At 33.3% G+C, this 17457-nt stretch overlaps 1 protein-coding gene across 1 annotated transcript in view; it reads left to right on the forward strand.

The window, feature by feature from the left end:
* The window catches only part of CSMD3 (CUB and Sushi multiple domains 3), a 1175747-nt gene that overhangs the window by 846029 nt on the left and 312261 nt on the right, over positions 1-17457 (forward strand). The window contains exon 23 of the mRNA XM_046642300.1: positions 12643-12812. Within this exon, the coding sequence (XP_046498256.1) occupies positions 12643-12812 (170 nt within the window). The remainder of the gene's footprint in view (positions 1-12642; positions 12813-17457) is intronic.

Raw genomic sequence — 17457 nt, forward strand, 5'->3', positions numbered from 1 at the left:
ATACTTAGCTATCTTGCTTCTGATTGTTTGAATTATTTTTAAATTTCTGGAATTTTTGTATGTGTGTGTGGAATCCTAAGTGCCTATTCAAAATTGGACTTCTCTTTTCTGAAGAGATTTTTTTTTCTGTCTTTTTGCTGTTAATATAAAGAAGACACTAACTGATTAGCAAACTAAAGTGGCAAAACCCAAGATGGTTTGTTTCTTCGGGTTAATTTGGTACACTCCATAGAATGTAAATATTCCCTGTGCTTCCCATAAGGAATTCTTGAAAAGGTTTTAAGCCACCAGAAGCTCTTGATTTTTGTATTAACAGATGTAAAATTAAGGGTTATTTGCATTTTGAGTGGCATTCTTCAGTCATTCCATCTCCATGGAAATTTAGAAGTTGAGTTAAAACTTCCCATTTTGAAGAGTTATTTAGAAATTATTAAATTGTTAGAATGTTGATTGTTTCTCTTAATATATTTAATTTGCAAAAACTGTTTCAATCCATAAGTTGTCTGACATCTTTAAAACTCATCTAAAATGCCACATTTTCCAAGAATTATTTATAGTTACTTTACAGTATATGGATATAATTATTAAATACTTAGTGTGATGCATTTTCATGCAGTTTGAGGAGGAAAGCATGAGGCCTCTCCCTGAATTAAACCATGACCTTTCATATATTGGCCAAAGAGAGGGCCACCATTGCAGGCTCAATAGACTCAGGGCCTGAAGTTCACCCCCTTAAATGTCCAGAGTGTAGCTAAGAGATGAGAATCAGAAGATAACGCTCAGCTGATGAGATCGCAATCAGACATAGGGACTTTCCTCCTTTTCTTTTTTTTTTTTTTGAGGGACTTGAAGGAGATGTGTTTTATCATTTCTGCACAGCTGCAAAGTCATTAGTCAAATGGCCTTTGGCCACTTATTTATTTGGTTAATTAGATCATATTATATAATTGTTCTTTATTACTGGTGAAAAGGGAAGAAATGGCAAAAAGAGCAACTTGGATTTCAAACAGCTGAGAACGTCTCATGTTGACCACTACCATTTCATATTTGATGATGGTGACTAGGGAACTATCAGAGAATTGAGATTTTTACCCATGTTATTCAAAGGTCAGGGAGTCTAAGAGGCCAAAACATTCCTTTGCTTTTTGCTGAGGCTCCTTCACAATGTTTCTTGAAGTGTGACAAACAGGGCCATCCTTCGACTTATAAAGGCCTAAACTTAGAGCAAACAGCAGGATTAGCAAATCATGCCAGAAATTCTTTATAGTAAATGCCAAACTTAATTATGATTATATTTGTGGAGATGAGCATTGGAAACAGTTCTTAAGAATCCTGGACTTTTTGAATATTTACTAAGAGAACTGTGGTAAACCCTTGCTGCCCTTACCTCCACCCAAAAACACGGGAATAAATAATTGTGATCTTCAGCTGAAAATAATTTTTATTTTATGTATGTGATGAAATGTGAATCAATAATCCTGCTTAAATGACAAGATTTGCTTAATGGAGATTTTATTTCCCATAAAGTAACTGGCTTTTTGGTTTTGTTTTTACCAATACTTTAACTTAGCTAACATATTCTTTATACATTCATTATATTATTAACTTCCCTTTTTAAACATGCTCTTTTATGTGTTTTAAAAAGTTTACTTACTATAACATTTGGATCATTTAATTATTAGGGAGCTCTCAATATCATAGAAATCACCATGATATTTAGAAACTACATGTGCCTTATTTGCTTTCTTATCCTTCCATTAAAAATATTAGAGAGACAGTGCTCACACTAAAGAATACAGATGAATGAGGAGGAAAATGCACAAAGAAGCAGCTAACTGCTCCCTTCTCCTACTTCTTTTCTTTTCCTGTCCCAGTAGAGAACCTTGTTAGGCTTACGCTTAATCTGAGACTTTTTTAGATGAAAGATATTGTATTTTAATCTCTGAGCAGGAAATATGTTTTGAACATCCCTGAAATCTCTGGTTTAAGATTAAGTTTAGTATTAAGTATTTAATCAACTCGTTGCTGAGAGCAGATTTCCATTGCTGTTGTGAAGTTGGAAGAGACAATATATAAAAATACCTGTTGGACTAAGTAAAAGTAAAAGTTACTCTTGCCTTTCCTTTCTTCCTCACTATCAGGAAAATTGATAGTTTTCTTCAATGGAATTGTCTTCCTTCCCCCTCAAACTTCTCTTCCTCTTCTCAAGTCACCAGAATTTCACCATGCTTTAAAGTGCAAACAAAAGACAACCTTCTTGATGAAACCTTCTCTGACTTTTTAAGAAACAATTTCTCTCACCTTTAAACTGTAAACACTCTCTGTTCTTCTCTTAAACCTTCTACTTTGCAGCAGAGTAATTTACCTCAGTTCCTATCTTCCTGTGAAAGTGAAGTTCTTTTATTTTGTGATTTGTATCTTATTCGTCTCTCAGTGGAAACATCAAGTAGGGGTTAAGAATATGGGGTCCGGAGACAGACAGATCTGAGTTTGAGTCTTCACCAATTTTGAGATCTTGGGTAGCTTACTCAGCCACTCCTGTCTTCAAATTCTTCTTCAGAAACACAGGCTTACTTCACTGAGAAGTGCAAATAAAGTGCTTAGGAGAGTAAGCACTTAACAAATACTGTTAACTATTGTTATTGTTTATATCCCCCTAGTATATGGAGCTTTGCTTATAACATGCAGAGTAATTAAATTCTATTAGATGAAAGAATTATATTTTGTTCTTGTTTTCTACAATTACTACTTCTTATACTTTCATTCCAAGAATAATGAATTTCTTTTATTCTTAGTATCCCTGTTGCCTTGTTATTGAATTAAGAGTATTTATTAGGCTTTTACAGGGTCTAGAAAAGTACATTAGAATCTTGGGATTTGAGAAATATTATTAGATGTAGCCTTCCTCTCCTGAGTACTTGCCGCTACAATTTGGTTCTCTTCACTGAAGTAGTTCACTAGGAACTATAAAAACATTACTATTATGTAAGGGATTTTCTTTTGCCTCATAACAATTTATAAAACTATCTTTAAAAGGGGTAGGAGTATTTGTGTACAAACATGTTTGACACAACACCAATAATTTTTATAGTACTATTATTTTACCAGTTGAGTTAAACGAACTAGTCAAAGGATAACATACATGTTCTAAAAGTCTTATTATAAACTAATAAGAATCCAAGCCCACTTTGCAATCTTCAAAAAATAGTAAAAACAAAATAATCTATTCTGAGCACAATGATCACATTTTCTCACTGAATTTTTAAATAATAAGTCATTTATCTGAAAACTACTGTAGAATTTGTTGCTGTATTCTTGTAGCACTTTTTCTCATATGTTTGTTATTCCATAGTAGTAATCATAGTGTATGTGGGGTTTAAATCTGTGTCTTTAGCTATCACATTAAAAATCACACAGATTTTCCCAAATGACTTCATTAGTTTAGTTTTAGGACACTAGACTGTTAGGTCTTCACAATCAGAGATACCTTTGAAAGTCTTGCTTAGCCTCCATCTCTATACTATTAAAATATAAACACCTATAAATCTTTTTTAAATTCATGACTGTCCAAAAAACAAAACAAAACAACAACAATCACAAACATCAACAACAAAAACCCTTCCTTCAAACCTTTGCCACCGCTGGCTATCCTGTCTCTCTCTACCTTCCTTTATAGCCAATATCATTAAAGACAGGGTCTTACTCTTTTTCTGCCCAACCTCTTAATTACCCAAAGCAGTGAGCTCTTAGTATTTAACTCTCCCTGACATTTAACACTGCTGACAAGTTTTTTCTTGAAAATATCACCTTCCTACTCTTCCATGATACTACCTTCTTTGAATTCTGATGCTCCATGGATTCGGGTCCTAGTTTGTTTTTCTTCTCAATCCCTGTGTGTTCTCTGGATAGATCCTTTTGTCTGTGGCTTAAAATGGCAAACCCGTGACTACAAATATGCCTGGCTGCTTAGTGGACTTCTCTGCCTAACATCCCACAAGTATACTGAATTCATCATGTACAAAAACAGTTCATCAACATGCTCAAAGCCACTCCACCTCCTGTCTTCTCTACCCTTCCCTCTCTTTTATTCCCCTACATCCAACTAGTCTCCAAGTTCCATAACTTTTACCTTTGGTCTCTTCCTCCATCACTTTAGTTAAAGCTCTCACTGTCTCCTGTTTGACACACTACAATAATCTTCTCTAGGTTTTTCCCCCCTCTAGGAACACAGGGCTATAATCCACTCCTGATAGAGCAACCCTAATGGGTTTCTCAGATCTGATCATCTCTTTCTCTTCATAAAATTCTTTGATGGATCCCCAGTGCCTACATGATAAAGTCTGAATTTCTTAGAATGACATATGAACTACTAGTTCTCCTAACCGTGTCAGTGTAGTTTAGCCATTGGGGCTTTCATTCAAGCAGTTTCCTCTGCCTGAAATCTCTGTTTCATGTATTTTGCTTACCTTTGGAAATAATTCTTTGACCCAGATCAAGGGTAACCTATTCAATGAAATCTTCCCTGACATTATTGTCTTACTGCTCCTTTAAAAATGTTTTATTTCCTCATTTTTGCCATCCCAGGCCATTGCACAAACTTGTATCATACTACAGGTTACACATTAGTGTATGTATCAGTTTCCATGTCTGTCTCTCTTCTATACAACACATCGCATGAGGACAAGGACCTTATCCTCAAGATCTAACATAGTACCTAGTATATCCATAGGGAATTATTGTTAATAATATTAATTTTACTGAATAAATAAACTTAGCACAATAGACACTCAATAACTGTTTATGGAAGAAAGCATGAAAGGACAATATCAGGTTACAGGAAATCCTTCATGCTAACAGAAAATTGTATATTTGACAAAAAAATGTTTTGAACTGATGCTCTTCAATTAGGACTGCAATTCATAAAAAAATTCTGCATAGTGATAATGATTATTGTGATTTTTCATGGTAAAAATGATTATAGAAAATACTTTTAAAATAACTTTTTTTTTTTTTTTGGTGAGGAAGAGTCACCCTGTCCTAACATCTGTTGCCAATCTTCCTCCTTTTTTTGCTTGAAGAAGTTTAGCCCTGAGCTACCATCTGTGCCAGTCTTCCTCTATTTGGTATGTAGGATGCTCCCGCAGCATGACTTGTTGAGCAGTGTATAGGTCTGAACCCAGGAAGCCCGGGCTACTGAAGCGCAATGTGCGAACTTAACCACTACGCCACCAGGCCAGCCCTAAAAATAAATTTTTAAGGAGAAAAATAACAAATTCCAAATTAAATTCTTCCAGTGAAAACTTTTTCAGAAACTCCTGATTTGTAAATAACTTTAACAAGCACGGTTTGCGCTTGGATACATACGTGCATTGTATTTGGAGAGACTGGGAAGAGAAAGTCAGTTGTGTGTCACTGTCGTCTAAAAACAACAAAGGGAAGGGAAAAACCAGACTTCATACAAGTAATACTAGTGGGCTTGCAGATTTTCAGTAGTGGCATAAGAAAATCAATCTCTCTCTCTGTCCTCTAATTTTCACCCTCTTCTGAAAATCCAAGGACTATTTAAATACCTGTTTGAGAAAAAATTTTCTTTGACAAAATATTTGTAAAGAACAAATGTGTTGTTGATATTGCCAAGTCATAAAGGCATATTAGGAGAAGTACTTCTAAATGCGTTCAATCTTATTAATACATTTTATCATATATTACAATGTTTAGATGCTTCTTTCAAAAAAACAATATCTCTGAAATTGGTATGTCTCATAATCAATGATTATCATAGATTATTACAATGTTTAGATGCTTCTTTCAAAAAAACAATATCTCTGAAATTGGTATGTCTCATAATCAATGATTATCATAGATTATTGACAACTTTTTTGTTTTTTTAGAGACATAAAATAATGGTGCCTCTTACAATCAATGGCGTCTTAATTTGATGAAACATGGTAGAAATTAGATTTGGAACGTAATGGACTCCATTAGTTGATAAAAACTGAAAACAAACACACAAACAAAACCCCAAATAGGTAAATTCACACTTATGACGAAAAAGAATAGTTGATTTGGATTTGACAGTTTGAATGCCCCCACCACAGCCTCTTATATGAACACAGTCATATATTACCATTAATTTTCCTCTGGTAATAATTAAACGTATAAAAATGTATTTCTACTTGATGCTGCACTTTACTTGACTTAGCATACCATATGTTTAGGTTTGAAAACTTTCTAAGTTTTTTGAATAATCCAAGTGAAGTTTATTTTAACTACTTCCACAAACAATTTTAAAATAACCCATTGTGCTATCAAAATAGCATAAAAGACGAGATTCAGTTGCAATGCAAATTCTTAAAAATAACTGCAAACTTCACTGATCATAGACATTTTTCAAATTTCCCAGCCAAATTACTGAAAAGCATTTTACTGGTTTATCTGGAAATATATGACTGTGTGCACACAATAGATGCTACCAGATTTTCCTCCCCCAGTAATGGAGATTGATGATGCATGGGCTGACCTGTTTTTCAGTAAGTAGAAAAAAGTGAAATTCAATGGATCCCTGCTCTAGTGAATTCCTCACTGTAGCGGTGACTCTTATCACCAGATTCCAGTGCACATATCGCTCCTGCTCCAATCCAGCCAAGGCCACATTTATCAACATGTTATTTTCAACTCAGCAAAGGATTTCGTATTGGTAACTTGAATAGATTTCTTAATCTGCATGCTTAAATAAAAATATTTTATATGAATAGGATTTGTTTTTCACAAAATAAAAGTATCATAATATAGTATGAGGATTGAAGATTCACAGAAAATATTTGTATTCTATAAATATAAAAATATTTATATTCTATAAAGAAGGTCTGTTCTCCAAAAATATTTTCTTAATATCCTGCTAAATTATGTAATATGTTCATATTATTAATTCCTGTGATTTAAAGATGACCTCCCAGTTCAAATCAGAGAGAGGAGACATTATCGCTTATTAATGCTTTAACATTGATTGTTTTGTAGGAAATCTGTATTAACAGACTTAGACTTTATAAGTTACTGACATCAGTTATCAAGAACATAAAATTCATTCTAGAACAAAGTATGAGGGAAACAAGGTGCTGGGCTTATGTTAAGGTAGGGAAAAGTGTGCTTACCTCACTTCCAGAAAACATTGCAGCTCCTTCAGGAAGCAATAGTTTTCCGACCCCAAATCACAAAAAAAATATTTTATGAATGTAGGTCATTCAAGTTTCTCCTCCAGTCTTCATCTTCTGCAGCTAACTTGCCAAGCAGTAAAGTCTGTAGTATTCCCTTGCCACAAAAACAATAAGCAGCTCGTCCAAGTGACATCTACTTTCTTACACACCTAAAAAGAAACAAACAAACAATTTTTTCTTACCATACGAGAAAAAATACAAAAGAAACCCTCATCCCAAGGGACTTACCTCTAGATCAACCTTGTACAAGTAAAACCTCTCCCATACTGGGTCCTTCAGTCCCCAGAACCTCTTACCGTGCCCCCCGTAATGTTTTCAGAAATGTTCCTTCTGTTTGGAATACTTCCCCCCTCCTCAATCTGCCTTCTCCCTTCTCCTTAATTTACTAATTTCAGCCCTTCAGAGAAGTCTTGGCTTCATTCAGAACAGGTAAGGGCTCCCAGTTATATATTTCCACATACTATGCACTTATTTGAATGATTATGTAGTAAACATCTGTCTTTTCTGCTGGAAAGTAAGTTCTATGAGTGTTTCAACTCTGTATCTCCCATGCCCAGAATGTAATAAGGACTTAATAAATACTTATTAAATGAATCAATCAATATGTTTTTTCTAATTAAAGCGTACCATTATCTGCCTTTAGCCACTTTAAATATCTTAGTATACATTCTCTACCAAGGTATCCTGTTAAGTAAATATATTAATGGTGTATATTAGAATGACCTATAGCTTTGCTTTTATCATGACAAATGTTTCCCATACATATGTTACACCATATATGCAATTCACTACAGCGCCTGCCTGAAAACCCTGGCCTTGCCCTGATGTGGTGAGTCACAGATTTGTGTTTGTTCAGTGACAGCTGCATACTGTTCATAAATGTCACTATGGCTGGGGGATGATGACTATTTTCAACTCATCTTTCCCACTTGAATTTCTAGAACTTCCTTTACTCAAACTCCTCTTTCCTGTGTAGTTGATGTTTCTTTATTTAAAAACCTTATCTTGCTAGGATAAACTAACTATCCTTCTCCTCTCTTGGGGCTAGCTGTTCTGCTGCTAGGTCTTTTTCTCAGTTAATTTTAACGTATTTTAAGTATACTTAATCACAGTTTGCCAATACTTACATCTTCTTATTTTTAAATATGCTTTATGAAAACTTTCTGTGATATTCATGTCATATGCAATGAAAATGTTGTAGTTAGGGTGTTGTTTTTAGACATTCGTGAACATTGCAGCCATGACTGTTATTGGTGAGACTTGTCCCTGTTACTTCAGTGTGAAAAAATTTCATTCATTTCATACACCATCACAGCCACCTGATGCTGGAAGGAACCATAACAGTATAATTCCATATCAAGTCATTTTCTTCTTTATTTGGGCCTAAAATCACATCTCTTGGGACTAGAGGTAGCGCCTCAATGCGGAGAAAACAGCGTGTACAAAGGCTCAGAGTGTGAGACTGTGGCAAAGGGCCAGTAGTTCAGGATAACTGATTTACATGGCCTGTGGGAGAGAATGACGGGTAATAGCTAGAAAGGCAGACTGAGTTCACATTGTAGATGGCCTTGTATGATATTCTGTGGACTTTGACTTGTTCAGGGTAAGTCTATTTTAGACAAAAAGTACAGGAAAGTACAGGATCAGATTTGCACTTCGAAAATATCATCATATTAGCTTATTACACAACAGAGATAGAAGTATGTTCATTGCTAGACATGGGCATATGGTCAAACTGTGCAAAGTTTGTTGTTAATTTCAACATTAGATCCTGTTCAATTCCAGTTGGCAAGCAAGACTGCTGTAGCCAAAGTGCGGAAAGCAAGCTTGCACAGGGCAAATGTTAGTCCTACACTGAATGCTGGGACGCCAGTGTTGAGTATATTTTAACTTCAAAGATAAAACCAAAGATGAGATTCCTTGTAAAAATGAATTCTTTATTAATCACGTAGCTTCTAGAGTTTAGCATTGTGGTTAAATAAGTTCCTCCTTAACTTATTGCTAGTAGGAAATTTTATTTTACTAAAACATTATTGAAAAAATAAATTTGTTCGTTTTCCTATATATATAACATTCTGAACAGATTTTAATTTTTTATGCTTCAAGATCTTCTTTCAAGATAGGAAATAATCATTCTGAATGTTAATAATTATGTATAGTGGAATATAGATTTATAAATTAATGTGGGATGGATATGTTCTGACCTCCAGGACATGCCCTGGCCCACACAGAATGTCCTTAAGTAATGTGTGCAGCAGTTAAACCACAAAGAAAAAAGCAACCTTATGTACCAGTTTATCTAGGATAGTCTCTATTTGCACCTGTTGTGTGGGATAATTATTAATGGCGCCTCCTGAACACTAAAAAATTATTTTGATCTGAAAGAGAAATTCTGTATTTACACTTTTAACACCATGGGCAACGACAGATGAAAATCCCAGTGTAAATCTCAGCTCTGATGCACATTATTTTTTTGATTTTGGCAAGAAAGCGGACTTTAGAATCTTCATCTATAAAACTAGAGAAAACAAGTTTTACCTTGTAGAGTTTTTGTGAGGAATAAATGCAGAGTTGGCTTGCTAGATGTGAAACTCATGTAATCGCACAGGGCTACATGCTAAGAAGGGCCTCATGCTTGGTTTACTGCTCTATTGCTCTCTTGAAATTCTTAATACGTGTTCAACAAGGGGCAGTGCATTTGCGTTTTGCACTGGGCCCCACAGTTTATAGTCAGTCCTGATTAAATGAGAAAGGTGCTAGTTTAATCCCTTTTTTTCCCCTTAATTCTTCCATTCTGGTTTAAGTCCTGATTTTGTTTCACCAAGTAGAAAATCATTTATAGCCATTTTAAACCAACTGAAATATTAAAATATAACAAAACAGATTATTTTTTCATATAAAAGCAAATCTCCTTTAAACTATACAGTATAAACCCAATAATGTTCATGGCAGAAGGCACTTTACCACCTATTCAGATGTTGGAACTTAATAAATTATTAGTGTATTTTAAAGGTTAGTTGAAGTAACTTATTACTTGGCTTTTTTTGGGAGGAGGCAGGGAGATTGTGTTTTGCTCAGTTTAAACAAGTTGTTAAAATAATTTTAATATCATAAATGATTCTTCAAAATTAGGAAGAGTCCTCTGGCTTTTCACACATAAATATCTTTCTACATCTGGCTAGTCACATTGGGGGCAATATAAATATCCTAAACTCTTTTTCTGTGTGTATGACATGATGCCACCATTGGTATTTATACTCAAAATATTCATAATGATAGCTTTAATTTATTGAGCGCTTGTTGTATGCCAGTCCTGTACTAAATGCTCTACATATATTATCTACATAAATTATCAACTCACACAACACACGAAGAAAACATCCCGCTGAGGAGAGTATTATTACTTCCATTGTAATAATAACAATATTCAGGCTTAGAAAGAATGAATAACTTGACACAGCCACATAGATAGGAGATAAAGCTTAATTTTGAAAACTAGATCTCTGAATTTTAAAGCCTGAGCTCTTAATCAATGTATCAGTGTTTTGCAAGCTGGCACCCAAGAACATATTCTCAAAACTCCATGATACTATATAACAATTTAAAACTGTTTTCATTCTCTAATAAATAATCCAACTGATAAAAATATATACGCATTCTGGATCATCTGAATGATCTGATACACTTGTCTTCATGCTCCCACAAGCATACCTGAATTCTAACAAGGTTGTGAGAAGGAAATGAGGCATATTTAAAACATAAATGATTCTTTTCCGCTAAGTGAAGAACACATGGCATCATGTTGTACTATACAGATGAAATTTTCTCAGCAGTTCAGAGAGGGGAAAAATTATGGAGAACTGAATCATTACACAGCATAGTGTAATTCAAGGCATAGCGAACTCCAAAAGTCTGTACTCTAGCAGCTGGTTCCTTATTCACATTGCCAATGGCAATTTAATTTCAGGAAAACAAAATCTTTTGCCACATTAGATACACTTTGCTATTTTAAATTTCATTATTTTTATAGTTTTTTTCGTGTATTTGTAAACCTGTTTTGGTTTTATAATTGTATACAGCTGAAAGCATAAGGACATTTATTTTTATGTTGAACATATTTAAGTAACAAAATAAAAGTAATTTAAGTCAATATTGGGAGTCTGTGAGGTTTTTTTTTTTTTTCCTTTAAAAGAACTTGGAGGAACTCTTTTGGGTAACACTTCTTCATGTGACTGGTTGATTGTAAACGTCACATCATTAGTTTTTATTATATTTCACACTATTTCGATATTATACTGACTGCTCCAGACTGATCATTTTCACTTCCTCATTAGACTTTTTACTTTTGCCTTATTTTTGTTAATGTTTAAGCATTTAAAAGGTAAAGCAATTCATTATCCTCCACCTTGTTGTATACTTTCTATGACTGTTTTCATGAATCATTATTTTTAAAATCTTATTTTTTGGAAAAATAATAACTTGCTTTATTTTCTGTTCAGTTAAACCTTTGAAAAATATGACTCTCTGGCCTATTATATGCTAATATGAAGCAAGTTATTAGATAAGGTAGGAAACTGAGTTTAGTGAATTTCTGAGACATAAGGAACATGTTTGGGAATTATAAGAACTTTGATATTGCAGTATTGCTACAAGGTTTAGAAAGTAATAAATTAAAATTACATTTGAAAAAAACAGAAAAATTTTCAATTTTCTCTAAGAGGTTAGACGCTTCCTCAAATTCTGCAAAATTAGTCCTGGAGTGTCAGCAGTACCATATACTGATTATGATAATGCCCTAATTCATTCTGTCTTTTAAACTGAGAAAGATGATACAATTTCGAAAGGTATACAGTTTGTTATAATTATTGGTTACTGGGTTTTACCTATTCTAGCAGTTTTCAAAGGAAATGTAGTATTTATTTCTGGTTTTGTTACTGAAGTTCTTGGATCAGAGGAATGCTGACTATTGGGAGGAAAAAGCACCCAATTCAAACAAGGTAAAAATAACAATATCCAATAAGAATCATTCTAAAACAAAATTGATTTCTCTACCTTTTTTAATACTTTAAAATAATTAAATTATAAAAGTAAAAGTAATAAATTAATCAGAGATCTACAAGCTTAAAATACATCCTGAAAATCTTTTGCTCTCATCTTTTTCCATGCTGTCCTTTCATCTGGGAGGGGGAGATACTGAAATTATTGTATACTTCCATTTATGTACAAGTGTCCTGTCCATGGGCAGCAGTTCCTTCTTCTAATACATTATTTGAGAGTGAATGAATCATCCACAACACACATTCTGAACATCGTTTTCCTGTTAGGCTCTAATTAAAATAAAACGCATTTATACTTCCATACATTACATTACTTGAAAATAATGATGCTTTTTATTAAACTGTACTTCAATATTCTGTTTTACCTGCAGCTGAATGTGGTGCGTCTGCAACAAACAATGAAGGAATTTTGCTCTCTCCAAATTATCCACTCAACTACGAAAACAACCATGAATGCATTTATAGTATTCAGGTTCAAGCAGGAAAGGGAATCAATATTTCAGCCAGAACATTTCATTTAGCACAAGGAGATGTTCTTAAGGTAGGTGAACTCAGACATACTTGTATTTTGATCATTTCTAGTTATTAAGTATATGTCAATACATATATATATATATAATCAACCATAAATTGATTCTACCATTCATAGATATAACTTTATACATTATTTCCAATTTTCCTATTACTATTTTCATTGAGGTAGAATGTTTTGTTTCCAATGTTTATTTATAATAAGTAAATTTTTATTTTGTGCTACATAAATTTTAGTTTCAGTAACATAAAAATAAGAACTTTTATGCCAAACGTCTTATATTCAATAAATATTATATATAAAACATAATTAACACAAGAATGGTCACTTCTTTTGGAAATATAGTGGCAGTTTGTTTTTATTTTGATGTCTATTAAATAACATATTTTTATCTGTTGATGTGGATAATTCTTTGCATTTATGACTACAAAAATTCATATTTTATGAATATATAAAACTAACAAATCAATATCTATAAATTATTTAAGAAAAAATATACTTTGTTAATAATAAAAATTTAGTGTAAAATTAATTAATTTGTTTAAAAAATTTGAAATAGTCAAATGTCCCACTTTTGTAAAAGATATAATTTTAGGCAAATAAATATTTCCATATTCACAGTTTCATATTTTGAAAAGTAAGTCTTTTGGTAAATATAGCTTATATTTATTATTAGAGTAAAAATAAACACTTCTATATAATCACATTTAAATATTTTTTAAATAATTACATGTATTTTTCTTAATTGTCAAGATTTCCTTAAGCCAGGTAAGAAATTTAACATAATTCTGTTTTCACAAATCTTCAAAAAACATTATGATATCCCAGATTGGTAGAGGTAGGACATTCTTGTTTAAGCAGTGATTTTAAGACTGTTGGTTGTTTTCTTCTTTTAAAAAGAAAGTAATTTGGATGATAATTGATGATGCTTTAACACAAACAGTATTGTGTGCTTATAAGATTTGTATGGACATGGGAAAAGCTTCCTGCAGTACACCTAGATGTATACAATTTTAGTATTAATTTAGGGCCATTCCTGTTTTTTGCATTTTTCCCCAACAGGCAACAGAAATTTACTTTATAAATCTCTTCCATCTCTAGTTCGTTGTTTGAATTTTCCTGTTAAAATGTTTTATTTGCTAAATTGGAGTCAACATTGAGATTAAAAGGATGCTTGTACATAGAATTGAGGCAGTGCTTAGTTTTTGCAGATTATGGGGAAAAAATGTATCAAGACATAGAGCAGAAGTGTAAACCCAGCCGCTAATCTGTATTGCATAAGCAACAACAATAAACATGCGTTTATGAGTTGAAAGTCAGGAAGTGCTTCCCCATGCCTACCACGACCATTCCTAAAATAGTTCTCCCCTCTTTCTTTCCGATGCTTGAAAATTGTCTATTACTTTTCCATACTGAGTGAGGTTTATTATTTGGAAAATTCATTTAGGATAACAGGTGATGCCTTTAAAAAAAATAGCCCTACCGTGTTCCTCAGGGTGCTTTCTGACCAATGTCTTACTTATTTAGAGTAAGGTCATATGCACTTGTGACATGTGTTACCTTGAGGAATGACAGGACCTCAGTAATAAGTGGCAATATGAGGGGATGTGATAGTGCGAGACAATGGAAGGCAGGAAAATTCAATTTAAGGCCCTTTAGTGTATTTTATTAAATAGTGATTTTTCTTTCATGAGTGAAAGGATGAAAATTTATATTTCCAGCAATTTTTTAAGTTTTTTTGGTAACTTTTCTGGAATATATATGTTTCCCAAAGTAAATATTACAATAGAAAAAACACCAATTCAATTATCCCCCTAATGATAGTCTTTCCTGGAGTTTATTCTAAAGTATTACTTTAAAATAACTTCAGCAAGCGCTCTATAGAGACAGGTTGGGATGGGCTTTTACACTTCAAGTCTGTCTTCTTTATGATTTCTCCACCTGTGTAAAATGTAAAATGCTTATCTGTTACCTTATTCCTCCCATTAATCCTATGGACAACTATTAGTTCAAAGATACCTACTGACACAGACACAGTTAAGCATGCACAAGCAGACAGATGCAGCCTCCTATGGACAAACGATTAATTCTCAAGAGGTGCAGCCCAAAGTCCTCTGAGGATGGAAGGCCATGTGCCTAACTGCAAACTAGTCTGTGAGAGACCATCCCCATCCCAGTGCTTTCCAATATGAAACCTAGTGGAGTCGATTCTCTTCTTTCATTCAGACTAGGAAATAAGAAGAAATAAGTAAAACAAATAGCCCGTTATAGAACTCTCTGCACCTTGCCTGAGAGAACTTCCAAGCATTGTTTTTCTTGTGGTAGGATTGGCTATGTTCTTTGGAATAACATTCTCTTCTAATCTTTACATAAGATTTGAAAAAAGCTTTATTCTTTTTTTCTGGTTTCATTTACTGTGTAACATCACTGTATTGGATTCCGACAAACAAAAACAGCAACAATAAAAGAAAAGTGTGTGTGTATTTGTCTATATCTACATCTACACACACACACACACACACACCCTTCCTCTCTGGGAGCTCACCATTCAGGCTGATGCTCGCTTATTCACGCACTTTCTCTAGTCCTCCCTCTTTCCATAAACTGCTTTAGTTATTTATAACCACACTAGTGAAGTTTGTATCAAGAGTAGATGATCATGTCGTGACCGTGGGTAGTTTATTCCTGGTACCACTGCCAGGTCTTCTGATTCAGTAGCTCTGGGGAAAACTGCTTTAGTTGATCTGCATCTGGGTTTATGGATTTTTATAAGGATTTCCAGATTGTCTGATGAGCAGCAGGGTTGGGAATCATGAATATATCCTTCTTTGGTTCTGTTCCTTTCAATAGGCAAGAATGTTGAACTTCTCACACCCTCACTCAAAATATGTAATTTAATTAATTCTTTCAGGTAATATTCATAGAAGGTGTTTATTTTATGTAGGCTCTAAATAGTCAACAATGAATACTTTCCATTGTCAGCCTGGTAAGACAAAAGCTGAATACCAATCAGAAATACTGTTTTTGTTTTTGTTGTAGCTGTGTTTTTATTCATTTGTTTTTACTTTCAGAAAAAGACTGAGCACTATGTTTAAATAGAGGAACATAGCAGGGATAAAATTCAAGCAATCTTTTTACCACAGTTAGTATTGTGTAGTTTAAAGACTTATTTCTTATGCAAAATCTAGACTAAATGGATGATTATGGAGAAGAGCCAATAAAATAACTCAAAATTGGTTTTGAGAATCTGAAAGACAAGTTAGGAAAATTGATGTTATATTTATGAAAAATTAGATAGTTAAAGGACTTGAATAGTAACATTCTTTTAGAATTATAAGAAAGTTATTAATGTGTCATTTGTTGTTGTATGTTGTTTTCTAAGACGTATTATTTTCAAGCATCTTTCCTAACCTGTGTGTAAGTTTTTGGGAGTACCACTTGTGAGAGCCTACTGTTAAATTTTCAGTAATTTTGTGAGCTAGTTGTTAAACACAGCCATTATTAAAAATTAAATTGAAGTAGATTATACTTAAATTGACTTACAATTAAGTTATATTAAAAACAAAGGTAATACAAACAGCTTTTCATTTCTTAATTATTTTGTTACTTTTACTATTACGTGTGCTTTTTAGGTTAGTTATGTATATTGTATCTCTATAGTAGAAATACTATGTCCAGGTGTGCATTTCTTCCCAATTCTGCATTCAGTGATGACACACTGATACCTTGATATTCGTCATGGTAGGAATATTTCAGTGCAGAATTTGGAAAATACTACAAATCTTGATTTATTGTTTTACTCATTGTCTTTACTTAAGTAGGAACGTGTTGTGTCTGTAGCTATTGTGAATTGCACAAAAATTGAGAAAATATCTTTTCTAGTATTTGAAAACTATTATTCAATTTAGCAAAGTTACTTGGGTCATTTACAAATCAGTGAAGTTCTGATATAACATTGTTTGTTTTTGATGTTTCACTTTCATCTTACTTATTAACATGGAAAAATCAAGCAATATTCACTTAGGAACTACTCTTTTTTGTCAGTTGCAGTCATGAGTTGCAGATACAAAAGTTCTGCCAAAAACGCTGAAAGCATTTTGTAAGAATCAATTAGCTCTATGAAATTTACTAGAATGAATATTGTATGTTTTATTACTATTTTCAAATTGCATGCTACACATCCCTTAAATCAGGGATTCACAAATGATAGTCTGTAGGCCAAATCAGGCCTCAAATCTGTTTCTGTAAATAAACATTTATTGGGAAAAAGCCACGTTCACTCATGTACATATTGTCTATGGCTCCTTTTGTACTATAATGGCAATATTGAGTAGTTGCAACAGAGATATCATGCCCCCAACAGCCTAAAATATTTACTATCTATCCTTTTCAGAAAAAGCTTGTCAACCTCTCTTTATAGCAATAAAAGTTATTTTTTTTTAATAAAAGCATATGTATAGATTTATACATTCACCAGTTTTGTTTGTTTGAGAGCTTGTTATTAAGCATTTGTCAGCACACCAGTGGTCTCACAAAGTCCACTACACACATCTTCCAACTTGGCTTTTTATTCACTGGTAATCCTTTGTTCTCTCTCCCCTCAAAAGCACCGCCTAACATCCATTTGCGTAGAGTGCTATTTTAGGCCTCATAA

The sequence above is a fragment of the Equus quagga genome, chromosome 16 (assembly GCF_021613505.1).
Source record: "Equus quagga isolate Etosha38 chromosome 16, UCLA_HA_Equagga_1.0, whole genome shotgun sequence".
Classification (NCBI taxonomy): domain Eukaryota; kingdom Metazoa; phylum Chordata; class Mammalia; order Perissodactyla; family Equidae; genus Equus; species Equus quagga.